Below are 26,749 nucleotides of genomic sequence, written 5' to 3'. Positions count from 1 at the left end.
TCAACAGCAGAGCGTCACTACATAATGGAAAACGATAAACGCAAATTTGCTACTCTGTCTGTGATGCGTTTGTGTGTGTGTGTTTGTTTGTTTGATGCACGCACACACACACACACACACACACACACACACAGTAGGGATTTTGTATTTTGCCTCCGGAATTGTACAATGGCTACAACCAGGTTCAGACCACTTTGTATTTGGAGCTGGTGAATAAATCCAGCATACTATTGACATCCGGTGATTGCTGGGGCAGGGGTCTATCATTTGCATTCTGTGATAACCCCACCACGTCTGGAGATGGTGACAGGACGCAGATTTGTATTCCTGCCTGTGTGCCCTATCTTTAATTGGGGTGAATAGGTGTGGGCCGTACCAGAGACATAACACTACACACACACACACACGCTATTACTTAACTATGGTGGCTTTGTTCTTAAGAAGATCAAATTTGGGTATGCTTGGTCTCTGATAAGTGTACTTTTGAACATCCAGTTTATTCCCTGTTGTTTGACTGTAGCATCCTTACTTTTTGTATGAATGAGGACTGTTTACGGCAAACCAAATGTACTTATGGGTACGAATAATCACCTGAACCTTAACCAAAGATCGCACGAGGGGGGGGTCAAAATCCCCCTTTATGCAGAGCAGAGGCAGCGACTGCTCCATTGATGTCTATGGGCATAGCTCAGAATTTTACCACAAATGCTAAGGTCTTAGTTTTATAGAGTTAGGAATGTGAATGTCGGGCACGTTTTCATGATCCTCAAACCTTTCTGAACATTTCAGGTACATTTTTAACATTTTTGAGCATTCCAGTCTGGAGAAAATCTACTTTATATCAGGTGTGCGCCGGTTATTTGTGCCGCTGCAGTTGGACGGTTGCAACGTACGCTCATAAATAAGTCATCGACACTCCTCTTTATGCAGACAGGATTCGATCCCCATTTCTTGCCCATAGACATGAACTACGACAAAGTATCTTGCTCCGCCTTAACAATCTTTGCCTTAACCCTTATTGCCTTTTGTTGTGGCATTGGCCTGGTTCATACACCTGTTTGTCCACTTTTAGATATAGTGACAAGAGGGGGTTGGGTGTGTGTGTGTGTGTGTGTGGGGGGGGGGGGTTTCAGTGTTTTACTATGTAATTAATTTGTATGCGTGCATGTTCACGTGTGACATTATGTGCGTGTCCTGGCTAGTGTGTCAGTGTCGTGTTGCGTTGTGTGTGTGTGTGTGTGTGTATGAGTGCTTGCTTGCATGTGTATCTATAAGGTCTGGTGTGCTGTTCTTTATGGCACCTGCAGAGGTGTGCAACTGTCATGTTAAGTGGGTCCTGTGTCTCACAGTCGCATACAATTAGTGAGAGCGCACTGTCCTTGTTCCACTAACCGGCAGTCACACATCTTCTTAACAAACTAACAACCCCCTAAACAAACAGAATCCTTGTTTCCTCTTTAGACTTCTCCAATCTCCATTAACATATTTAAACATAGATATTGTCACTGTAGAAAGCGCACACACGCACACACACACACACACACACACACACACACTAGGGCTTTGACTTTTGCCTAAAAATCATATTCGAAGTTCGTTTGTTTATTAATATTAAAATTCAAATATATTCGAATATGTATTAATAATATTTTGACCATTAAATGTCTTAGGTAAGACGATATTGGTATCAAACTTAAGTTCTATTTGTTCTGTCCACCAGAGGGCAGTGTATCAGTCAATGTCAATAGACTACTTGCACGAAAGGCTGAGTATATATGCGTGTGTTAAAATTGTTATTATCGAGCATAGGCCTGGGAGATAAAACGATAGCGATATGTATCGCAATAGACATGTAATCGATAATAAAAAATACGTTCGATAGAACATTCGATAATTAAAAGCAACACACACCTCCAGCTTACGTGGTCCATAAATAAATAGGCTAAATATATCTTGTGTTGTGGTATGTGCAACTCTGCCAGAGTAGGCGATAGAAGTAGGCCTACCACAACACAGACTCTCAATGAGTCCTTGCCCCATGCACTCCCTCTCTCTCCCTCTCAACAGGCGCATCCCTCCTTAGCATGCACATATAATCCAAACATTCACAATCGTGCAAGACGACTGGCTAAATTGCTATTAAATCCGGTTAGCATCATTAGCACGCTGCACGAATTTGTTCAAAACTGTTGCATTTAAATTGACTGCTAAATTCTAATAATCTCAATCCCGATGCAAATGGAAAAGTATTTTCCAAGACTCAGGCTTGTCCCAAGGAGAAAAAATATTAATTTGAAACTTAAACACATGTGGGGAAACTGAACAGTCTAACCAGTAGACTATGATAAACTAGCACATTAAGCTGGGCTACTTTGTTTACAATATTTCCAGGCTTCAACCAGTGCTGCTTTTCATTCAGACTTATGTGCACATTTATTTATTTAAGTGTTTTTCATGATTGTGTTGCTGTTTCTTTTCCCTGTTTGCTTTGATTGATAACTGAGGTGATTCAAATCAGAGGAAGGTTAAGTTGAAAATAAAAGTGTCTATTATGTCTATGTGGGAGCTCACTAAGTGCGAACCAGGATGCTAACGTCACCTACAGGAGCCCAGATGACCAATAATAGCCTTGCTAATGAGCTCATGATTTTACTTCCAGGTGAAAAAAAACCTCGAAATCTGAATTTAAAACAACGTTTACAAGCAAAAACATTTACAAAAAATAATTTCCATAGGCTACAGGTTTGAATATTAAGATATCCCTAAAATTTGTTCGAATATCTTTAATTTTTAAAATAATCTAATTATATTCGAATAACGAAGTTCGGAGTCAAAGCCCTAACACACACACACACACACACACATACACACATTGTCACAGTCCAAGACACAAACATACACACACACACATCGTCACAGTCCAAGACACAAACACAAACACACACACACACACACACACACACACACACACACACACACACGCAGTCACTATACACAGTCACACACACATACCGACATTGTCACAGTCCAAAACACACATGCAGTCACTATACACACACACACACACACACACACACACACACACACACAGACATTGTCACAGTCCAAGACACACACACACACACACACACACACACAGACATTGTCACAGTCCAAGACACACACACACACACACACACACACACACACACACACACACACACACAGACATTGTCACAGTCCAAGACACACACACACACACACACACACACACACACACACACACACACACACACACACAGACATTGTCACAGTCCAAGACACACACACACACACACACACACACAGACATTGTCACAGTCCAAGACACAAACACACATACACACACATGCAGTCACTATACACACACACACATTGTGGTTTCTGACGAGAGTCACCCCTGAGAAAGAGAGGAGGTGAGAGGAAGAAGTTGAGGCGAAAGAACGTTGGGGGGGGGGGGGGGGGGGGGGGTGCTCGTCTCACAGTGTTCTCACCTTTACAGTCTATGGTTCTCACGTGCAACCAGCAGGCCTGACTCACACCTTCCTTCCATACCTACAACTGATGCCCAGGCTGCCTCCCTCTCAACGGCCATGCCACAGAGCAAGCACAGTCAAAGTGTCACACACACACACACGTACACACGTACACACATACACACACATTCTCCACTGAACAGGCAGGCAAACAGCAGACTGCAGATGACTCTACTGTTATGTCTTGCCCACCCACGGCCATGTGCTCACACTAGCACTCAATCGCTCCAGCACCTTCTCAATCATTTTGTCTACACTTACTTACTCACTAATCCATACATTCACTCTTTCATCCATTCACACACTCACACAATGCCTTACTAATGTTTGCTCCCAAGCACTTAATCAGTCATTCAGTCTGTCTGGCCCTCAATCACTCTATACACCTACTTATACAATTACTTACACACGCCACAAACAAAACCTTTTAACCAGACTCACTCAGATATTCACCCTCCACACATCATAGCACCATCTACAAGGAGAGGCACCTGGTCCAAGTCAAGGAGCCAGCCATTACTCATCTAGAAAGTGTGTAACAGCTGGCAGTGCAAGATCCTTTGCAAGACCCCTGTATGGTTCTCCAGCAATGGGCCACTCTGCGCTTTGAGATTGTTTTGTTGAAGGGTGGCAATAAGGGTCTTTGTCAGAAACGGGCTATGTTGAATAGCTAACAGCCAACAGCATTGCTTTTCAAACGCAACAACTAAACAGCTGGCACTGACCATAGCCTGCTGCTAGCCATCTTGCTGAATTGTGACTCAGTGATCTATTTGATGATGTGACACTGTGACTAGGACTGTTATTACAATCAAGCTAGATTCTTGGATTCTGAAGATACAGTTGTAACTTTAGTTGACATCAGGCAAATACAAGCAATACAGGCAGATGGGGCGAAGCACAAGATTGACAAGACCAGACATGGTGTACTCTTGATTGTGATTGTGAGCGCACTACTTTATTGAGCTAATTATACTCTTTGAAGGTGCAATCGAGGAAGAAGTTGAAGTATGCAAAACTGGTAGCAGAAACAAGGGAACAAGGCTGACAAGGACGTATAACACCAGTGGAGATGGGTGTTACAGAAAGCCACAACACTTCTGTTAGATTTTAGTTTTTGAGGATAAGCCATTACAGATGGCGTGCATGTTGCACCATGAAGGAGGGCCTTTACGGATCCAGGGTGCAGTGTGTTTGCGACTGCCATAGTCACCTTTTGCTCTTGGCGGTTCAGGCCTTCAGCTCTGAAAAGCACTTTATTTATAAGCATTGTCTGTTGTGAATGGCTCGATTTAAATAAATTTAATTGACCTGAAAATGTATTGAACTGTCAGCCCTTGCAGTTTTATGCTGTCACACTTAGTCTTGTTGTCTTAAAGAGAGGCTTTGGAACCGGGATGTGTTAGCATAACTGATTAACTACTATTTATTTGTCATTTACCTAATCAATCAATGTGTGCTTGGTTTCCGAAGACATGGTAGAACAAATAAAAAGTAGTTTTCCTACATGAATTCTTCTGACATCATAGGCTGTTTGATGTGATATATATGAAGGGTGTGACTATAAAGTGTAATAGTGTTCATTTTGTCACCTATTTTTAATTTAGTCTTAGTCTTAGTCTTGTGACGAAATGTCCTTTTTAGTCTTTGTCATATTTAGTCATTCAAATATCATTTTTGTTAGTCAAGGTTTAGTCAACTAAAAGTCTCGTCATTTTAGTCTAGTTTTAGTCAAAAGAAAACTGAAGCTATCTTAGTCTTAGTCAGTTTTATTCAAAACATTTTAGTCTTTTTTTATAACAATTTATTTCTGATTACCATTTCAGTCAAATAGTGTTTCACAGATCTCAATTTTCTAACAATATTGTGTGTCCACAGGGCTACTCGACTGTTATAATTACTCATTCTGATTTTTTTGTCAGTCAGTACATGCACAGGTAAGTCGAGCTACAGTTATAGCTCGGCTGGGATTTGGCCATAGACAGTAAAAGATTTGACTGGACCACTGTCATGATCTTCTTAGACCAGTGTTTCACAAAGTGTGGTCCGGGTACCACTGGTGGTCCGCAAGCTATCCCAAGTGGTTCACGAGCAGACGTGGTAAAATATAATATAGATGAGTTGTTTGCAATATTGAACCAACTTGTATGTAAATTCAAACTGTTCTACAACACTGCCTATGTCAGATATGCCAGTTTAAATCATATGAATCCTCTGACACAATTAAACAAAGTGCAAAGACAATAAGCAAGGTGGTTCAGTGAGTATTGTGTAGGCTAATATACTGCTAGGTCTATTTTTTTTTTTTTTTAGCTAGGTGGTCCGTGCGTTTCTTTTTTATTGATTAGTTAAGTGGTCCTTCATCTGAAAAAGTTTGAGAAACACTGTCTTGGACCCAAGTATGAATGTTTTACTCCGCCACGCTAGATGGCGATATGCGCCCAAACGCAACACAAACTCTCAATCTTAGCTAACTTGCTAGCGAACTTTCCATATTAGCTTACTTGCTAGCAAAATTTGCATCATCAGTGTAACTAGTTAAATAGTTGACATTACTTGCTGAAAAAATTCTTATGGACATTCTGGGGGATGTTAATTTGTATATGTATGAGAGAAGCTTCAACTTCTGGGTATGTAGCATTGTGGCATAAAGCCTAACTCTGGCAGAAATCTCCGGTGTTCTTGTTCCATGTAGTTTCCTGCTGCAGCCACAGGGTTGCAGCAACAGCATGTAGACTAGCCTACAGGAAAGCTGCTGCATGAACCATGAACTCATTCGGAATATTTTGAAAAGGTAACAGCTATACTGTCTTCTCATTTTGTAGACGAAAATGGAAGAGAAATTTTATCTTAGTTTTTATTTTATGCAAAACATTTTAGTCGTCTTTTTTCGTCAACAATAATGCATCTTAAGATAGTCTTAGTCAGTGTTTCAGGACATAAGTACAGTCTCGTCATCGTCTCGTCTTAGTCATGGAAAAAAAGGTTGTTGACGAAAATTTTTCCTCTCGTCTCGTCTGACGAAATTAACACTAAAGTGTAACCTACTGTCTGAAAGAAACAGACCCCAAATCAGAAATTTGATTTGTCACACACCTTAACTGAAACATATATCTAGACCGCAAGACGGAGTACTTCTTAGGAGTTGAAGATATTCAGGGAACCGCTGTTTCGCCTGATGTATTTCTAACTCTGCCTTTGGAGGATGGTTAATAGAGTTTGCCCGCAGCAACAAGCAGAGTCAAAGACCTACTGAACTAAGGAAAAAGTACTTACTGTTAAAAATCTATGCTTTAGCGAGGTGTGTCTGTGTGATTGCAGACCTTGTTATTTATGTAAAGCACTTTGAATAGACTCCGTCCTTGAGACTGTCCATATAAATTAACTTTGCCTCGTCTTTTCTTGTTCCTGCTTTAGGTATTGAATAAATGCCAGGCCTGTCAATGAAGGAGAAAAGCGAGTGGGTCCCAACGATTCCATCTTACCCATAATGCCATCGTCCACGCGAAAAGGAACAGTGAAGGATCCAGAGTTTGCCGATCTCTTCTTCAAAGAGGACCCCGAAGATGTATTCTGCGACCTCCATGAAATCGGCCATGGGAGTTTCGGGGCAGTCTACTTTGTGAGTGTTTTTTTTTTTTTTTTTCTCCCTCATTAATCAGTGCATCATTATAGGGCAGCCCTGGCCCTCCTCTTGCCTCAGTCAGACCAGTTTTCTTCTGACCACAAGTATAGGAAGGATCCAAAATTAGCACAACTTGGCCTAATGAAAGTGAACACAATTTGACCACCCAGAAGTGGGCAGACCTTGACCCACGCAATATGGGTATAGTTTGATCTGCCAGCAGTCCACATTTTAACACGCTTATCTGAGGCCCACTTGATTTGACCTCCCTCCAGTGGATATATTTTCACCCAACATAATTTGGCATGCTTTGAATGTACAGGAGGAGCCCTAACTGTACCCTAATTTATGTGTCTGTCTACCTGGTGAGAGAGCACCCAGTGTTGACACCCAACCAACGGGAACCACAGTTTAACCTACCAACTGTACCTGTAGGGGCCCGTGGTAGGGTCACCGCATAGGAAATGGTGGCCCTGGGTTCAACACTGGAATGTTGTAAAAAGAGTCCCTGTCTCTTTGGATAAGAGAGTCTGCTAAATCCTACTGTGTTAACTCTGCTGCTCTTTCTCACATTGGATGACCTACATCTTTCTGACACTGTTAAACCCACCTACTCTTAACATAGTTTTTCTCTGTGCCTGTTCCAATGGGAAGGTGAAGAAGAACCCAGCATAGCTTGACACAATCACATGGAAGATGGTTTGCGCCACTCACTGTGGCTACAGTTTTAAAGCAACACCAAATAACTTTTCCTCTGTCGCCTGCACGCTATTTGTTTATCCAGCAACGGCTTTGCAAATAACGATGTCCATAGACAAGGTAGAATATGTTGCATGATTTTATGAAAGTAAGATGTATTGCGACATCATGCAAGACAAATTTGTAGTTTCTTATGTCTCATTCCATCGAACTACAAACCCGCTACCCGATCTGGCAAACTTACATAGTGCGGTTATAGCCGATAGAGGGCCGCAAAGGGAATGCAGAAGTGCTGTTCACCCTGTCACGAGTTGATGAACCACGGAAAAAAATTTGGAACCATTATTTTAAGGTACAAAAAACTTGGTGTTGCTTTTTAACCAACCTCTTCCTGACACAGTTTGACCCTCCTGTTCCTGACAGAGTTTGACCTACATCTCTCTGACACAGTTAAAACCACCTTTTCTTGACACTGTATAACCCAATCTTAGCTGTTATATCTTGACCCACTTGACCTTGAAGTCTGATTTTTCTGTATTTTTTTGCTCTTAATCTCAAGACTAATAATGCTTGGCCGTTTGGCTGATTCCAAATCTGCAATGAGGCCTGCATCCCTGGTGTTAAATCCCCCCACCACTCCGCTCCACTCCCCACCCCTCCTTTTCCCTCCAGCCTCTCCAGATGTAATGCTCTGGAAGAGAGAGAGAGTGTGTGTGTGGGGTGGGGGGTGGTTGAGGGCTGAATGGGGGGTGGGGGAATAAATAAATAGATGTTCGTCTTAAGACAGCTGTTCTACTCTTAGTTGGGGGTTGGTTGGCAAGTGGCTGGGTGGGGGATGAAGGAGCGGCTGTGGCGTGTCGGCGGAGGCAGTAGGCAGAGACAGCTGGCGGCTAGTGTGCCAGTCACCCTGCCTGGGATAGAGCAATAGGAGGACAGCAGACCTCACCACGCACATCAGCATCTCTCTAACACACACACACACACACCAGCATTTCCCTATAACACACACACACACACCTACACAGACATGCATGCACACACACACACACACACACACACACACACACACACATACACACAGACAAACACACACACACCAGCATTTCTCTAGAACACACACACACCTACACAGACATGCATGCACACACACACACACACACACACACACATAGAGACACGGCTTCATTGAACAGGGCTCTGACCCTCTGCAAGCATCCAGGCTGTGCTGGAGTTGCCCTTTCTCTTCCAGTATGTCCAGTGTCTCATGATAAAACCACACTCCCACAGTTTAGGAAAAACTAAAAAAAATGTACATCTGACCTACTAAATGGCTAAGTGCTGGACATGGGTTAGACTGGGAGTATGTACACGCTGAACGTTTTTTGCTGCCGGTTATATTTATGCTGTATTTTCTAGACCATTCTAATATCTACACTCTATATGTTTTCTACTCTCAGAATTAGGCCAAAAATAAAAGCAAGAAAAAAATAGATCATCAGCTTGCCTGAAGCAGAAGTGTGCTTGTAAATCTATAAAGTGCACATGAATATTGGGAAATGCTGTCTTTTCTAACCATGCACAAAATGTTGTCGGTAGTCATTTTCAGCTTTTGACAACAAAAATGATACTGCACCTTGAAGGTCTTGGGCTACTTCACTACAATGACGGCAGAGAGCCTTCAACCTTTCCTGTTAAATCATGTGTAACCCTTTTATTGCTAACATTATGAAGAGTATATTAGGTGTATAAGTAATATGTATTATTGTTTTATTAAAAGGTATGTTTTGATATTTGTTTCATATATATTCCATGTTTTTCTCTGTCAGGCCCGGAACTCATACACCAGTGAGGTGGTGGCCATTAAGAAGATGTCCTACAATGGCAAACAGACCACAGAGGTCAGTATGATGGACCGCTCTATAGCACTCTATAAAGAGATCTTAATCTTCTATAAATCATTGTTAATCAGGGCTTAAAATTCATTTTTCAAAATAGGGGGGAATTCCCCCCAAAGGTTATTCATGTAGGGGGGATTTACACAATTTGGGGGGGAGGGGGGGTTCGATTCTGATACCAAGTCAAGAATTTCGATACTTCTTCGATACTTTTTTAAAAATGTGTTTGACTTTGGGGCCCCTACCACCCTGACGTCATCAGTAATATATACTGTAGTGGGATCATTCACAACAGTGGACATCCTAGATTCTGCTTGACTCTCTCCACACACACAATGTTAAATTCATATAGAGTGTATTTAGTTTATAATGTATTTTTTAATGTATAGCATTTTACTAGTAATTACTAGTAGCTAAACATACAACATTTGAATGCTTCATATTGACGTTTAAACTATAACACTTAGGCATATCTTTAATGTGGTGTGTAGGTCTAATTGAGTGCACATTGGTGATGAGCATAGATATATAGCCTGGAAAATCCAGACCCTGATAATCTAGAAAGATTAAGGGTCTGGCAAAGAACAATGTAATGGCCCAACTCGAGGGGCGGCAACAAGTATGCATTTAAAATTCTCACTGCACGCAATTGGATAACACTAGACCATGTTTACTCTGAATGATTTCGGCTTCGACACAATCGGATAACACTACGACCAATGTGTACTGTCCTCCAACGTTGCAGCGCTGTCTTCATCAGTTTAGCTGGTGTTGACGTGACCTGAGCTAGCAGGATAGTTACCAAGGAGCTCTTTCCAGATGTAAAAGTTTGCCATGGTTGCGTAGCCTATTTGCGTAAGCGCAAAGTGGTTCTCTCTCTCTCTCTCTCTCTCTCTCTCTCTCTCTCTCTCTCTCTCTCCGTGTGTGTGTCTGCGTCTGCATGAGGCTATGTTCAATTCAACTCGGTAGTTGATCCGTCCGTTCAATAGCACCGCATTCACGCCACTTCATGATTATATTAACGTCATCAGACAGGCTGTAAAAGTGTATGCGGGAATTTCTCGCATTATGATGGCTAGAGTTGCGGGACTTTAACAAATTATGCGCAATACCCGCAATCCCGCAGTGAAATTTAAGCCCTGTTAATGATACTGTAAGTAGTCTTGATAGTATGTCCGATGTTAAATGTATAAATAGTTTTATGAATAAACACGGTTGGCATTGTCTACAATCACTAAGTCAGGTATTCATTAACCTAAAACCTTTTCCGGAAAGGTGTTGTAACAATGTTGGACAGGTCTGAGGCCATGACATTTGAGCATTGGCCACTAATTCCACATTCAATTCACCTGACCTTCCTCTCTCCCCCTTTCCCTTATGAAGAAATGGCAGGACATCATCAAAGAGGTGAAGTTTCTGGAACAGCTGAGACATCCCAACACCATCGAGTACAAAGGCTGCTACTTAAAGGACAACACTGCCTGGGTCAGTCTCTGTTGCGCCCACTACGTTTACATCTTGTTACCATTAACCAGACAATACTTTAATGGGATTACCCATTAGTAGAGAAGCTGTCGCTGTCTGGGTTTATCACAGTCTTTTTCCTACTGGTTCATAATCAGGAATGTTTTGTGTTTACTATATCTCAGGGAGAAAGTCTGTCTTTGTTTTCATGCTGAGGTTGTAAAATGAACTAAATGAGATTGAGATGTGGTTGTTGTTGTTGTTTAAATTAGATTTTTAATGGTTCACATGAGATTTTACAATGTTGAAAACGCAATTGTTGACAACTTAGTAGATGTCCTATTATTTTCTTATTATTTTTTGTCTCATTTTGTCTTTTTAATGTTTTCCTGTTTTAGTTAGTAATGGAGTACTGTTTGGGCTCTGCTTCCGACCTACTAGAGGGTAAGTTGAGAGAATTAGAACACAAACACCTGTGTCTATCATACATAATAAATCTAAGACAGAACTAGGGCTGGGATGGTAACCGCATTACCACAATACCGCGGTCACATGACGCCTACCGCGGGTCTGAGCTCGTCACCGCCATCACTTCAAAAAAAATAAATCTGTAAAACATTGGCCTGCACATAGTGTGTAATGTTGTGATGTGTAATGTAAGGAATCACCTTATGACATGGATTTAAGGTTGAAGCAAAAACAGAACTTCAAAACTTATCATCAAAAGATGAAGCAAACCCGAACTTTCGCGTTTGTGTTGGGGAGCGCATTGTTCCAACATTACATTTGTTTACTGTGTGAGAGTAGGGGAGAACTGGCACAATCGTAACACTTTTCTATTCTCTCCGTTCAACCTCGATTTACACAAAGACGTTAGACTTGAAAGCTGTAAAATTTGGCCAGAAAGGAGTCATACATGTTTACTCCATGAAAAAAAAATCTGTGAAACATTGGCCTGCAAATAGTATGTAATGTCGTGATGTGTAATGTGAGGAACCATCTTATGACATGGATTCAAGGTTTTGGATTCCAGCGGTATACCGCGAAATCGCGGTAATTTCTTGCTTTTCAACCGTGGTAAGAAAAAATCCATACCGTCCCAGCCCTAGACAGAACCCCATCCCATCACATGATTGTTTAGAATGTCAATGATATTTTATTTTTCATTGGTGTTACAGCCACTAAATTAGACCTAACTGCAGTCACTGTTTAGCGGCAGTATCATAGAAATGAATAAAGTTGATTCAGTGTAAGAGAGACTGGAGGCCCATGACCTCTGTTACTACAAGTCTAGCCCACCACTTGAAGTATGTGAAGGTATGAGAGCACATCTTGAATCGTATGAAAGTACCTTCTGCCTCAGGAAGGGGCCTGCCATGTAAGCTGCTGGCCTGGCTGTCTAGTGTGCTGCTTCAGGTTGAAGGTTGACACCTGCTGCTTAGCGACATGACATAACACGATCAATTCCACACGGCATGTAAGGTAGGAGAAGGGCAGTGATCTGCTTCTCACTGCCCAAGGGGATATTGCAGAAAGCTAATTAAACAGGCTGCCACTAGACCGGCATATTTGTCTTACTGTGATGTGACGTGCATAACTAGAATATGTTGTTCTAACACATAGCCTTCTCTCCACCCTGTTACATGATCAGTTCATAAGAAACCACTTCAAGAGGTGGAAATCGCTGCCATAACCCATGGTGCCTTGCTGGGACTAGCTTATCTACATTCCCACAACATGATTCACAGGTGAGCCATCCCACTACCCAGCTTGTTGGGTGTTGAGTGGATTGACAACACTTCTGTTTGATGCTGAACTGGAATTAGGGATGTAACGGTATGAAAATTTAACCTCACGGTTATAGTGACCAAAATTATCACGGTTTTTGGTATTATCACGGTATTTCTAAAAGTATGTTTAGTATGTTCAGAAAGCACTGATAGGCCTACATAAGCTGAAATAGTTTCAAAAAGTGTCCCGTTCACTTTTTTCTTGGTCATGTTTAATTGGCTATGTGCTTATACAGTAGCTTAACTTACCATATCATAACTTGGAGTTTGTGATTTCTGTTATTTGGATCCAATGAATGAGACCAAAGTAAGCGTTTGACATATAATTTTAGGCTACTGTATTCTCCTGATGACGTGAGTGGAATGGATTTAATGTGGAAGCAAACATAAAAAGACACAGAGTTAGTGTTGTCACGATACCGAAATTATGACTTCGATACGATACCTGCCATAAATATCACGATGCTCGATACTGAAACGATACTAAGGCGAAATCCTAAGATATCTGGAAAAGAAAGGACTCATACCTCCTCCAAGTGAATTGAGTCATTTGTGTTGAATTCGGTGCACTTTTGTAGTGTGCAGGTCAATTCTGGGTTCTAAACTTCTAAACTTACTACATAATTATTATTTTTTATAGTCAGTAAAATAGTAGACCTGTGTGATTTAAATCCTTTATTGTTTGTTATAGTTCATTTACATTGTGTTGTGTTTTGGCAATAAAGTAGCTTTAAATAGCCAAACTAGGCTAGATCAAGGTCAGTGTTGAAATTACTGCATGCAAATCACTGAATGCTATGCAGAGGGGCCTAATCTTTAGGCCATCTGATGTACAGTATAGGCTACCCTAGGCCTTCCCGTGTTCATGGGATTTCTTTGACAGTTGCAAAGGGAAAATGTGAGGATAGTCTTCTTTGCGCCCAGTGTGCAAGTACAACGTTTAATTAGCGCATTTCGGGTAGCCTATCCTACATCTGAGCAATAATTATTGAACAAATTGCAGTCTACATGCCATGACAAATATTACCAGTAGTACCGACCGAACATGAAATAGATTGTTTGGTAGTGTTGGTAATGTTATTCTGGCGTGATCACGTTAGCACCCTATGATTACAGCTCGTTATGTCTCGTCAAAATGATTAGCCTACAGCTCGTTATGTCTCGTCAAATTCAGTGATGAAGGAAGGTTCGCTTTATCCCAGAGAACCATACTCGTTTCACTTAGGCTAGACTTAAACAGAAGAGAAGAACTTGGCACTAACCATGTAGTTGTGTTTTCTATAGCATATTCGTTAACCTGTCGTTCTTTGAACTCTTTAAAAATGTTGGGATGTCTGCGAGGTGTTTAGCCAAGTTCCATGCTTAGCCTACTGCTTTTAAATGACTTTGAAACATATTTTACAAACGGGCCTCTGTGTACCTGATGGCTTGCCTTCACTATTCGCGATGTATCCGAAATAATTCCAGTCCAGATTTTATCTGCCTTTTGTTTTATCCACAAGGCCGACTGGCCGAGGACTGTCGGCAAGAACTATGTTGACGTTACTGCGCACTCACTCACTCACTCAGAGCTGCCTGCCTGACACGCCCACTTACCTATATGCGTGCAAGGAGCAGAGAGCAGCAGTTCACACAGACACAGAACGTTATTATTTTAATAAAGTATCGATTCTAAAAACGTCGGAAATCGTATCGTTTTTTGCGTGAAGGCATCGTGATACCTTTTTAGTATCGATACACCGTGCAACACTACACAGAGTTGCTACATGATACAGTGCACATTTTGCGGTGAAAATGTTCCGCCTTTTAAAATCAGACAACAGAATCAGTAGAGTACCAGTTTTGTTTTATTGTACCAGGCCTACTGTATGTCAAAAGCAGGCTCGGATGAAGCTGGAAAGGATTAAACACACGGTTTCCACACCGCGTTAATCAACCGTGATAATCATGATATTTGAAAAGAGAACGGTAATTGTTATCGTCAACATTTTTATCGCGGTTTACCATTATACTGGTAATCGTTACATCCCTAACTGGAATCTGTTGTTGTTGTCTGTTCTTTTGTTTGTTTTTATTGTTGTTTGTTTTTATTGGGTTTTTTTATCTCGCTATTACACTGTTGCATCATAGTAAAAAAGTGAGAGAACAGCCTCAGAGTTTTCACATGGAGATGGAAGCAATAACCATATAATTTTATGACTGTCGGTGAAGGTGCTGTTTTCTTCCTCATACCAGACCTGTGATTGACTGCTGCATGTTACCTTTATCATGGAAAGACAGTGGCAACAGCAGCCACATTGTTATAATACAGATAAAACTAGCACTCTGTATCTGTGTACCTATAGCTGCACTGTACGTTATTGTCAGAAGTGTGTACTAAATAAACAAATGACTGTAAATGTATTTTTATGTAACCTGTATATTGCTTTATATATTGTAAATTGCTTGTTTATTATGTTCTATCTGTATATACTGTAATATGTTTGTAAATACTATATATACTGTCTGTATGTCACTGTCTAGTTGCTGTTTGGCAGAAAGACACCAACGGCCCGGACCAAATTCCTTGCATGTGTGAATATACTTGGCGAATTAAAATCTGATTCTGATTCTAATTCTGTAAATAAATTCCTCTTGTTGTCAGGGATGTGAAGGCTGGAAACATCCTGCTGACTGAGCCGGGCCAAGTCAAGCTGGCCGACTTTGGCTCAGCATCCATCTCCTCTCCGGCCAACTCCTTTGTGGGGACGCCGTACTGGTCAGTGCGCCCGCCTGTGCTAACACCCCAGCCAGAATGCTGTCAGCCAGTCTACTGAAATGTATCTGACACCACATGTTCAGAAAAAAAGTAATTTCCTGACAAACAAATATTGGTATAAGTGTCCACACACTTAGATACCGTCAAGGTTCTTTGTGATTTCTTCTGAAATTTGACAGCGACATCTTTTTTGACTGCAAATCATGCCTTCTAGAAGGAAAGTGTCAAAAATGGTTTGGTCTAATTAGTTTCACACTGTTCAGCTCACATTAGTACAGGCCCTTCAGTGGCCTGTGTTGGGCTGTAAAGGCAAATGATTTTACCACCATTGTGATCTCCTGATAAGATAAAAAAAAAAAAAAAAAAACATGTTTATATGCAAGTCAGTGGACTGTGGTATTTGACACACATGGTTTGGCCATAGAGTTCAGAATGTTTTCCCCCTCTGACCTCTAAGAATTATTTTGATTTATGGTGTGGTTCATGCGTCAGTATCTCCCTCAGATATTTGAATAAACCGATCATACATATTGATAGTTGTTTGTTTATTTATTTATGTGTTTGTTCACAGGATGGCCCCAGAGGTGATTTTGGCCATGGATGAGGGGCAGTACGAAGGGAAGGTGGATATCTGGTCCTTGGGCATCACCTGTATAGAGCTGGGTAAGTATGTCTGCTTCAGGCTGTCATTACTGCCTCGCTGGACTGAATGTAGCTTAACACACATTGCACGAGCCCCTTTATGATCTATATATGAACATTGACTTTGCACTCCATTCAGGACAATGTTCTCCATTTATATAGCGTCATTAACCATTAACTCTTAAGACTAAGCTGTCTCAGAGTGCTTTACAGAGCCAAAGACTTGCACAAACATACCTATAATTGGTTGTGATAATGATAAGAACGGAGTGTTTAAGAGGTACTGGAAGGTGTAGGTGTGTGTGTGTGTGCGCGTGTGTGCCCATGTCTCCATGCTGGCATGCATGTGGATCTTATCTTGAAGTCATGGATAAGTTATATTGGGCTCTGCATATTTAGAATTATGACCATAGGGCAGCGTGGTCATTTCCAGTAATAACTCTTACTGCTATTTATGGGCTAAATTGTATCCCCTCCAAATTACTTGAAGGTTGAGCCCAAAAGATACTCAGTGAGTCAAGTCTGCTTTATGTCTGTTCATCCTTTCAATCTCCACTCTCCCTCTCTCTCTCTCACACTCTCTCTTGTTCATCCCCTTTCTCCCTCCCTCTATCCCTTCCCTCTCTACCTCCCTATTTCACAATCTCTTCCTCTCTTGTCTCTTTCTCTTCCTCCCTCCTTGTACAGCGGAACGCAAGCCTCCCCTGTTCAACATGAACGCTATGAGTGCCTTATATCACATCGCCCAGAACGACTCTCCCACACTCCAGTCCAACGAGTGGTAAGCCCGGCCCAGACCCAGACCTTCTGTCCCTCCTAGCCAATGAATACTCTTACATAAGTGACTCTATACATACACACACACACACACAAGCATGCATATAGCCATTCAGATATACTGCACATGCATACAGATTTATACATAAACATGCACACACACACACACACACTCACACTCTTACATGGACAGATTACACTAGAAAAAGTAACCTCCATCCCTCACGGAACTCTCCATGACCTAATGCTTTAAAGACATTCTGATGGCAAATTATGTTTTTGAAAGCAAAAGGCATATCCTATAACCTAACATTGTACACGATCAGCACACCTGACCTAGTAATCTGTTAATTCTGTGCATGATAGAGCCTGACTCATGAAGCGCTGACTGACTATACCAGCATGTCAGTTACACCAGGAAGTACCCTTATGGAAAAAAGCAAGTTATTTTGAACCTGACCTTGAGTCTGTATGTTATGGTAGAATGTGACATTTCCTGTAAAAGTGTCACCGTTCTATACATTTTGGAAAAGAGTGTAACACCAACATGATTAAAGCTCTTAAAGCCAGCTTGTATTTTGTGTGTGTGTGTGTGTGAGAGAGTGTTTTAGTTTCCTGTATGGATTCCCGTCAGTCTGCAGCACACTGTTGAGTTTCAGTTATCTTAATCAGGCTCCTACTGACTTCCTCTAAAGGTCTGACCCCTTCCGGAGCTTCGTCGACTACTGCCTACTAAAAATTCCTCAGGATAGACCCTCCTCTGCTGAGTTACTGAGAGTAAGTTCACTTCCTGCTCTCTCTCTCTCTCTCTCTCTGTCTTCTCTCATTCTTCCTCTTCACTCTCTTTCTGTCATGCGCATGACCTCTCTCTCTCTGTCTCTCATTTTTTCTCTTCAGTTCTTTTTTCTGTTGGTATTCTCTTTGATGGCAGCTGCAGAGTTGAACTGAGTCTGTCATCTGTGTGTCTTGCACACACTCATGCAACACAGTTAGTCCCACAATCGCTTCATTTATTATAGTGCTAAGCCCGCTGCTTGGTGGGTCAGTAAAGAAATGAGAATTGTGTGTGTGTGTGTGTGTGTTTGAGTAAATGTTGTGTGCAACAAATGAACAGACTGCCATTATTATTTGCTTGTGACCTGCCTGGATGCCAGAGAGGCCTGTGATTGAAGACGACACAGGAAGTGACTCTGTCCTCATCTGTTTGTGCTTCCTGCCTGGGTACAAATTGAGCTTTTTGTTTGTTTGGCTGCCGACAGGTAATCCTATTTCATCTGAGCTAAGAGCTTTATGGTCTTGGTTTGGCCTTTCACACTTGGGGTGGGGGAGGGGGGGGGGGCAATCATGTTGTGTATACAGTATATGCAGGTGTGTTTGAGTGGAATGTATGTGCTGTATGAATGTTTTGACCTTCTCCTGCCCCTCGCCCCTGGAGGCATTAAAGGCTGCTGAGCCCCAGGGCTGACAGGCTACCCTCTTGGCCTCCCCCAGATTGCCCCCCTCCTGCTCCCCACTACCACCCCAGCCTAACACAGACCCCATTTAAACACCATGCCGGTCTCCACATTGGAGCTTTGGGGGCAAGGGAAAGAGGTCACTAATCTGTAGTTTAATGTTCAAAGCCTTGCCCTCAGGTCCTGCTCCCTCACTTACTGAATGTCCCGATCCTCTTTATCTTACTGTGGACGAGGGATGTGTGTGTGTGTGTGTGGGGGGGGGGGGGGGGTGTTATTTCAGACTGGGGTCTGAATGTGTGGGAGGGTTTACAGGGGGCTTTGACTGCACAGGTAGCTCTGCTCTAAGTAGGACAGGTGTCTGGGGTGTATTAGCCAGCTAAGCTTGGTAAGAGAGACTGCAAGACATGGATGGAGGCATTGAAGTGTCTGAGTCACTTCCGCACTGTTGGGATTGTGTAAATTATTCTTATTTTCCTCCTCAATCCCCCCCCCCCCCTCCTTCCACACACACACACATTTTTAGATAATCCTGAAGATTAGTTTTCTTCAGGCCCCCGGGGGTCAGCCCCAGCTGCCCATTTGAAAAGCAAGCGCCCACTCACTATGTCAGAGCCCCAGCGTTCAAAGGGGTTGGATACCCTGTGAGAGGAGAGCGACCCCCTCAGTTCCGTTACAGAGATGTCCCCTTGAGGTTCTCTCTACTCTCCTCTCTTCGTCTTTTCTATTCTTCTTTCTTCTCTTCTTTTCTCTCCGCTCTCTGAATTAGTGTCCGTGCTAAACGAATCATGTGGAACGGACTGATCAGGAACAAACTGGACGAGCAGGCAGCCATGCTCTCGCTTACTCTCTTCTTTTCTCACTCCCTCACTCATTCACGCACTCCCTCTCTCTCTCTCTCCCTCTCTTTCCTTCTCTTTCTCTCTCTCACACACTTACTCGCTCTCTGTCTCTATCTCACACTCACTTGTTCTCTCTCGTTTGTGTAAGGGAGGGGAGGGGGGGGGGTTGAGCTGAGCTGAAGCACCGGCGCCCTCTAGTGGCCGGCCAGCTGCCTGCCAGCAGCCGGTGGGGGAGTGACGTAATCCCCAGCACATTCAGAGTAACGCAATGGGGCATGCAGCAGCACTTCACAAGATGACGGTCCGATCCGGGCTCCCGTTTCCCGTCTCGACACCGTCCACAGAATGTGATCTCGAGCCGCGCTGCGTGGGAAAGGTTAAAGCACGGTCGCCAGGCTCACTTGTGTCTCAAAATGCACCATTAGATTCCTCCCAGTAGACCAGACGAGGACGTTTTTGTGCAGGTATCAGATCAATCATTTCCTCTAGCCGTAGCCACAGACAGAGCATGCTCCGATAATGCTATCTCTGTGTCTGTATAGTCGCTTTTTCTTTTTTCCTTTGTTTTACTGCAGGAGGATGAATCGTAGTTTATCTTTTCTTTTCTTTATTACGGTCTCTCTCTTGTAAATACCTCACCTGCCCTGACACCTGTGTAGAATCCACAAGAAGGGGAAGCAATGACAGTGGCTAACTGAGCTGTGGCTGTCTCTCTATTTGTCTGTCTGTCTTTGTCTCTCTCCATCTGTCTGTCTGCCTGTCTTCTTGTGTATTCTCTCTCTACCTCTATCTATCTATCTATCTATCTATCTATCTATCTCTTTCTCTCTATCTCTTCCTCCATCCTGCTATCTTTCTCTTTGTCTGTCCCCTCTCTTTCTTTCTCTCTCTCTCTCTCTCCATCCTTCTTTATCTTTACCTGCTTTTCGTTGACTTATCTCTCTGTCCTTCTTTCTTTCTGTCTGTCTGTCTGTCCCCTTGTCTATTGTTTGTCTGTCCAGCATGATTTTGTGCGGCGTGAGCGTCCCCCCCGGGTCCTCATCGACCTCATCCAGCGGACCAAGGATGCGGTGCGTGAGCTGGACAACCTGCAGTACCGCAAGATGAAGAAGATCCTCTACCAGGAAAAACACAATGGACCAATGGGAGAATCCCAAGAGGAAGAGGAGGTGAGCTGGGGGGGAGGTGAGGAGAAGGAGAGAGGGGGAGGGAGTGAGGAGGGTGGTGTTGTTGGAGGGTGGGTGCTACTAGCACGGCACTTATGGAAGGCCTGAATATCTTATTCATTCCTTCTCCTGTCAGATAACAAGTACAAGTGCAAAGCGGTTGTCAGATTTGTCAAACATCACTCACCAAGTGCATCACCAAGTGCGTCACGCTATAGAAAATTCCATCGAGCCCCGCACTGGAATGTTCAAACATTGGCAGGTTCCTTTTGACACTTAGAGGAGCCAATTAGAATCAAGATTCTCCTGAATCTCTCATGTAGTTGTGCAATAAAACAGCAAAAAACATATCATCATGGACTTACCCACAATGCAGTTCATTTTGCACAGTACTATGCCTCTGTGACCGATACAAGTTGAATATCCTTAGAAGCTCTTAATGTATACACTGCTGCAGAAGACCATATTATAGCTTTCAAGAACCTTTTGCACAACATGTAAACATATTTTTAACTGTTTATCTGTATTTTAGTTATAAGTATGTTTGTAAATCTATAGATACACCTAGAGGTATAGAGTAGATAATATACATCCAGATAGAAGAAAGAGATATGACTAGACATAGACCTATGTCCCAATGTGTTGGGATTACAGATAGCCCCCTCTGAGGCAGAAGTCCTCCACTTTGGGGGCACTCTAGGTGGCCCACAGTCGGTGTGGCGTTTGACAAGGCCACATGGTTTGTTGTGAGGGAGACGGCGAAGCGTGATAATGCCATTACTGCCCTTTGGCTCACAGCATAGGCGGCCAAGACGGATTGACATAGATATCCAGGTGAGTGGTTCTGCCAAACGCCACCGTGAGCTAACGCCAGCCACAGGGCATTTGGTAATTGGGTGAGTGCTACCTCTCCGGAATGAGTGCCAGCTAGCTCAGGCATTAGGATCATTAAAAGGCCAAACTGCGGCTAAGGGCCTATTGTGCTGTTGTTCTAAACACAAACGGAACAATTATACCAAAAAATTCCCCCATGTGGAATGTGGTCAAGTTTGAGTTTTGTGTGTGCATATTGTAGTCCAGGAAAGTGTGTGTGTGTGTGTGTGTGTGAGAGAGGGAAAGTGTATTCACGTGCGCGAGAGAGACTGAGTGTGTGCAAGAGAGAGGGTGTGTGTGTGTGCATGTAAGCACGAGGGAGAGAGTAAATATGTGTGGATCTGCATAGACATGTTTGGGTGGGTGAGAGAATGTTGTGAACGCCTCACCCAAAGCCTGTTAACCCCTCTCTAACTGCCCCCCCCCCCCCCCTCTCTCTCTCTCTGGTGGTGTCCAGGATGGCGAGCAGGCCAGCTGTAAGGTGAACAGCCTCGGCAGCAACCACTCCATCCCCAGCACCTCGGTCAGCACAGGCAGCCAGAGCAGCAGCGTCAACAGCATCCAGGAGGTCCTGGACGAGAGCGCCGACCTGCCCATGATGCACCCCTATGACAGCACACTGGAGCCTTCCCAACACCCCAAAAAGGTCTGTTCCTCCCAGAGTCACCCTGACACACACACACACACACACTCCATCCAACCCCCACATCTCGAGGTGACACGTTTGACCCCCTCAGGGGTCAATATGCAGTCAAGCCCCGTGTGTTCCATTGTTCCGTGTCACAATGATGATAGAGAACAGCTTCCCCATAACTTGTTATTAGCACAAACGCGTTCATGTACACACACACACACACACACACACATACATACCAGCATGCATGGACATTCCAGGGTATAAACACACACCGACACACATTCCAGTGTTTAAATAATAGCTCCACACAGACATATGTTGTTTTGTGTCGCAGTCGCCAGTGTGGTGCTTAAGAAGCACCCAGTCATGCATCTCAGCTCAAACTGAAAAGCATTTGGCATCTGATCTTTCCAGACGGAACAGTCTGTTCCCTGTCTGACTTGACTAGCGCCTCCTCACCTTCAGTTCACCTCTGTGGACAATAAGGGCTCCTTCATAACCACAGCTCTGTTGTTTCTTTCCTAAATTATACACCTTTTTTTGTTATTTCTTTCAAATGTCTGTTGTGGACGCTCATCATTCCTCAGTTCACTTAATCTCAACAGTTTCCTCTTCCCTTCCTGTTGCTTTGGGTTGCATACTGCCTTTGCCATACCAACTCTGCCATACCAACTTTGTAAGTTGCTTGGGATAGCGGGGTCTGCCTGGTGCGAACACAACAGCGAGGTATAAACATAGCTGTTTGTGCTGCTGTCAGGGGAAGGGTTGGGTAAGCTGGTGCTAATGCCAGCTGACTGCAGCCCCCTGTGTGCGATGCGCACCATGTAGGCAAGTGGACAGACGGACGGACAGGCAGGCGTGCGTGTGCACGTGTGCCAGCAGGGCAAACGAGAAGTGACATGTTGTTGCTCCAGTGCCACGCAGATAAGATCCCTTTCCCCTGGTGCCCTGTCCAGCTTGCCACCATGCCATGACTCTGAGTGGTCACTGGGGCTACACCACACGCCTCTCTACTGAACGACACAAGAATGATGGGAAAAGAGAAGAGAGGTTAATAGAGAAAAGAGTTCCATAAGCACAAGTAGAAGTACATAAATTGCATTTAACCATTTCCAAGCTCACACAGGAAATGTAGGTGCAGAATCATCAGACTCGCAGGAGTGATTAGTGGAAAAGATGAAGGCCTTTTTAATAATTAAATGGAACATAATGACTACTGGTACTGTGTATGTTCTAAGTTAAGTACATATTGGGTATATCTCCTCATTCCTCAGAGGGTTCCCAAGGCAGGCTGGAACCCTGACATTTTCTATAGTTACTCCATAAGTATTGACGTAAACAGACCCAGGTGTATGTCTCTATGGGAATCCTTTCCATGTTGTCAGAGACTTCCCCCATTGGCTTACACAGTATAACCATTTTGTGGTTGCTTACTGTTCAGTTCTCTAATCCAAATACTGGACCACTTTAAATATTTTTTTGTCCCTACAAAATACAAGATACAAATCTAAAACCAGAGCCCATATTGAAAAATGCAAGGGTTCAAGGGTATTCAAGGGTTACTACTTGGATACTAGTTGGTTGTTAACCGTCTCGGTTAAACTCTGTGATCTGGATTAGTGGATGTGCTCCTTTTAACCACACCTGTGTTCAGAGGGCCTCTCTAAGATTGCAGTGTAACATCCTTTGAATCACGTGTGGTTCCAAAACGAAACAGTAGAATATTGTGACTGAGTTTGATCCTACACTGCAAAAACTAAAATCTAATCAAGTGTTATTAATCTTATATTAAAGATCAAAACATCTATTTGGGATTGTTTTTAGTATGAAGAGACTTACCTAGCCCTCTCTCATAAGATCATTTTGACTTAATTAAGAAGACTGATTTATTTTAAGGAGCCTTATCAAGACAAATTTACTTAACGCATTGGCAGACAAATTTGCTTGTTTTTAGGACAAATTTGCTTAATGCACTGGCATACAAATTGGCTTGTTTTCAGGGTGAGACGTCTTAAAATAGATCAAACTATTCTTAAATTAAGTGAAATGATTTTACGCGAAAGCGCTAGGTAAGTCTCTTTATACTGAAAACAATACCAACTAGATTTTTTGATCTAGATATAAGATTAATAACACTTGGTTAGATTTTATTAGAAAAGCAGTTTTTGTAGTGTAAGAGCTAACTACCATTGTGCCCCTGAAGTGTTGATAGTAAGTTCAGTGCAGATAGCCTAATCATGTGGCCCATGTTATGCTGCTTAGTCTTGAGTGACCGCACTGCTACTTTATGAAGGTAGCTAATTATGAAGGTGGCTACGAGTGTCCACGGAGTCTGTATTCCGGAGAGAGGGAGAGGAACTGATGTTTGCATAATCTTTCGTTGGCTGCTTTAGAAAAGGGGTGGGGGAGTGGTCATAGAAAGGGCACTGCAGGAGACTGGAGCGCAAACTAGAGGAAGAGCTGCCTCATCTGGTCGCAGCTTGGGTCCAACGGATAAATTATTAGCCAGACTTAAAAGGGCGATCGCAGCCACGCTGTGCTGAGACTCACAGAATAGGGAGAGAGAGCGAGAGAGAAAGAGAGTGAGTGTGTGAGCGAGAGAGAAAGAGAGTGTGTGTGTGAGCGAGAGAGAAAGAGAGTGTGTGCGTGTGTGTGTGAGCGAGAGAGAAAGAGAGCGCGAGAGAGACCACTTTGCTTTTGTGTATACATCACTCCCTTATGCCTATCTGCTTTTATTGTGTCTGGGTGTGTGTGTCTGTGAGTGTGTCTGTGTGTGTGTGCATAACTGCTCTTTGCTGTTGTGTATAAATAGCTCCCCGCGGCCTGCCTGGTTTTACTCTTGAGTGTGTGTGTTTGTGTGTGTGTGTTTGAGTATAAGCGAATGAGACATTTTTTGACACACTCTTCCCCTTAACTTTCCATCTGCCCTCTTGTACAGTCTCTGTCTTCTTGTGCTCCTTCTCTTTGCTAGACAAGCACACACATGTGCCACCATTATCCGAGGCATCGGTAATGACGAGTTTTGTTATAGGGATGCTATTCGCAAATGATTGATAGCATGGGGTGATAACATTGATTGATTTATAACAATGACTTGATAACAGGAGTGCAGAACAGAAAGCAGTGAGTGATTTTTCTTCTTTTCTTTTTTGTTTCCTTTCACCTGCTTTATCAGGATCATCAGTTCATCCGGGATGACGTCACACATCGCGAGGCGCGGGCCGAGGGCCGTCCATCTTCCTCCGACAAGAGCCAGGCCCACAACTATAAGAACCGCGAGCGTTTCGCCACCATCAAGTCTGCCTCGCTGGTGAGCCCGACCGCAGGTTGCCACCTGCATCCTCTCATCCTCTTCCATCACCAGTCTCACACTGGTGCCTTTCTTTCTCCGACCCTATCTCTTCATCCATTCATCCTTACTTCTCTTTTCCTCTTTTCTTTCTTTCCTCCAAGCCCCTTTCTCTGTTACTTTTTTTTTCTTTTGGAGGGGAAAAAAAGGTTTCCCCACCACCACCATCACCACCACCACCATCACAACCACCACCACTCCTATTCTGTCTGTTGTCAAGGCAACTCGCTCTAGTTAACAAGCTGTTTTCTGCTTCTAACTCCTCCTACCGGCTCTGATGGAACCATTTTGATTGTAGTGGCAAAAATCCTTTCCCAGGCTCAATGGAGTCTTCCATCAGTGGCACTCTCCAAGCCCTAATCGGTGGACATGCTCGTTGTGGGTGGTAATAAACGGCCGACACGCTTTTCCGTGTTTAATGAACGGAATCTGCAGGGGCATAGATTAGGTTTTGCCCACAATGTTATGAAGTCACACGGTTAGGCGGTCAGTATTGTGGTCTGTATGTGTGTGCTTATGCCTGAGGAGGTGACATCATCTTTATAAGAGGATGGCTAATTTTTTGTTGGTGTGTGAGCACCCTCTGTGGGGAGACAGAGGTGGTGCAGTGTGTCTGAAAAACCAGGGTCTTATGGTTTAATAGCGCACGTAAAGGGTCTTTATAGATGACCAGCGGGTTGTGGCTGGCAGACCAGACAATCCGTTGAGGAAAGATTTTTTTAATCCTCGCGTTCCCGTCGAGTTTGACACTTGCAAAAGGTCATCATAGTGGAAGTCTGCCCGCAGTGATGATGCCACTGTAGCATCTTTTTCTCTTTTTTCTTGTGAGCTATCAGTCAGTCCCAGCTGTATGTGTATGAGGTTAAAACCACTGCAGTCAGGAGTTGAGAGCTGAGAATGCATTATGAATGCCTCAGGGCAAGAGGACAAACTGGGAAGAAAATGCAGCAGTACTCATGCTTAAAACATTAGCTTGCATGCTAACAGATTTCTGCTTATTACAGTGGGGGTAATCTCAGCAGTGTTACCTTCCCTCGGTGATAACACAGCTTATTTCCCTTTCATCTCGCTCTGTGCACCTAGAGCTGATTATGGTGGCAGGCTTACAGTTTTAATTTCCACAGCTCATGTTTATTCGAAGAACAACATGCAGACATACACTGGCAAACTATGAATCTGACAGATGTTTATTTTGGTGTTTTTGATGGCTAATATCCTGTAGAA

General features: G+C 43.2%; 1 protein-coding gene across 7 annotated transcripts in view; it reads left to right on the top strand.

Moving 5' to 3' along the window:
* The window catches only part of taok3a (TAO kinase 3a), a 73,987-nt gene that overhangs the window by 32,878 nt on the left and 14,360 nt on the right, over nt 1-26,749 (top strand). For all 7 annotated transcript variants that reach the window (XM_076271145.1, XM_076271141.1, XM_076271147.1 and 4 more), the window contains 12 exons: nt 6,972-7,176; nt 9,705-9,776; nt 11,157-11,258; nt 11,636-11,681; nt 12,889-12,985; nt 15,672-15,785; nt 16,357-16,448; nt 17,115-17,208; nt 17,900-17,981; nt 20,502-20,669; nt 21,997-22,185; nt 25,352-25,486. In XM_076271145.1, the coding sequence (XP_076127260.1) occupies nt 7,045-7,176; nt 9,705-9,776; nt 11,157-11,258; nt 11,636-11,681; nt 12,889-12,985; nt 15,672-15,785; nt 16,357-16,448; nt 17,115-17,208; nt 17,900-17,981; nt 20,502-20,669; nt 21,997-22,185; nt 25,352-25,486 (1,323 nt within the window). In that variant the 5' untranslated portion in view covers nt 6,972-7,044. The remainder of the gene's footprint in view (nt 1-6,971; nt 7,177-9,704; nt 9,777-11,156; nt 11,259-11,635; nt 11,682-12,888; nt 12,986-15,671; nt 15,786-16,356; nt 16,449-17,114; nt 17,209-17,899; nt 17,982-20,501; nt 20,670-21,996; nt 22,186-25,351; nt 25,487-26,749) is intronic.

Source organism: Alosa pseudoharengus, unplaced genomic scaffold (assembly GCF_046254945.1).
Source record: "Alosa pseudoharengus isolate Yale_2024_CS ecotype anadromous, Long Island Sound unplaced genomic scaffold, YU_APseudo_1.1 YU_APseudo_1.1_scf_6, whole genome shotgun sequence".
NCBI classification, from domain to species: Eukaryota; Metazoa; Chordata; class Actinopteri; order Clupeiformes; family Clupeidae; genus Alosa; species Alosa pseudoharengus.
The sequence above is the reverse complement of the archived record's forward strand: the minus strand, read 5'-3'. Positions and strand labels throughout refer to the sequence as shown.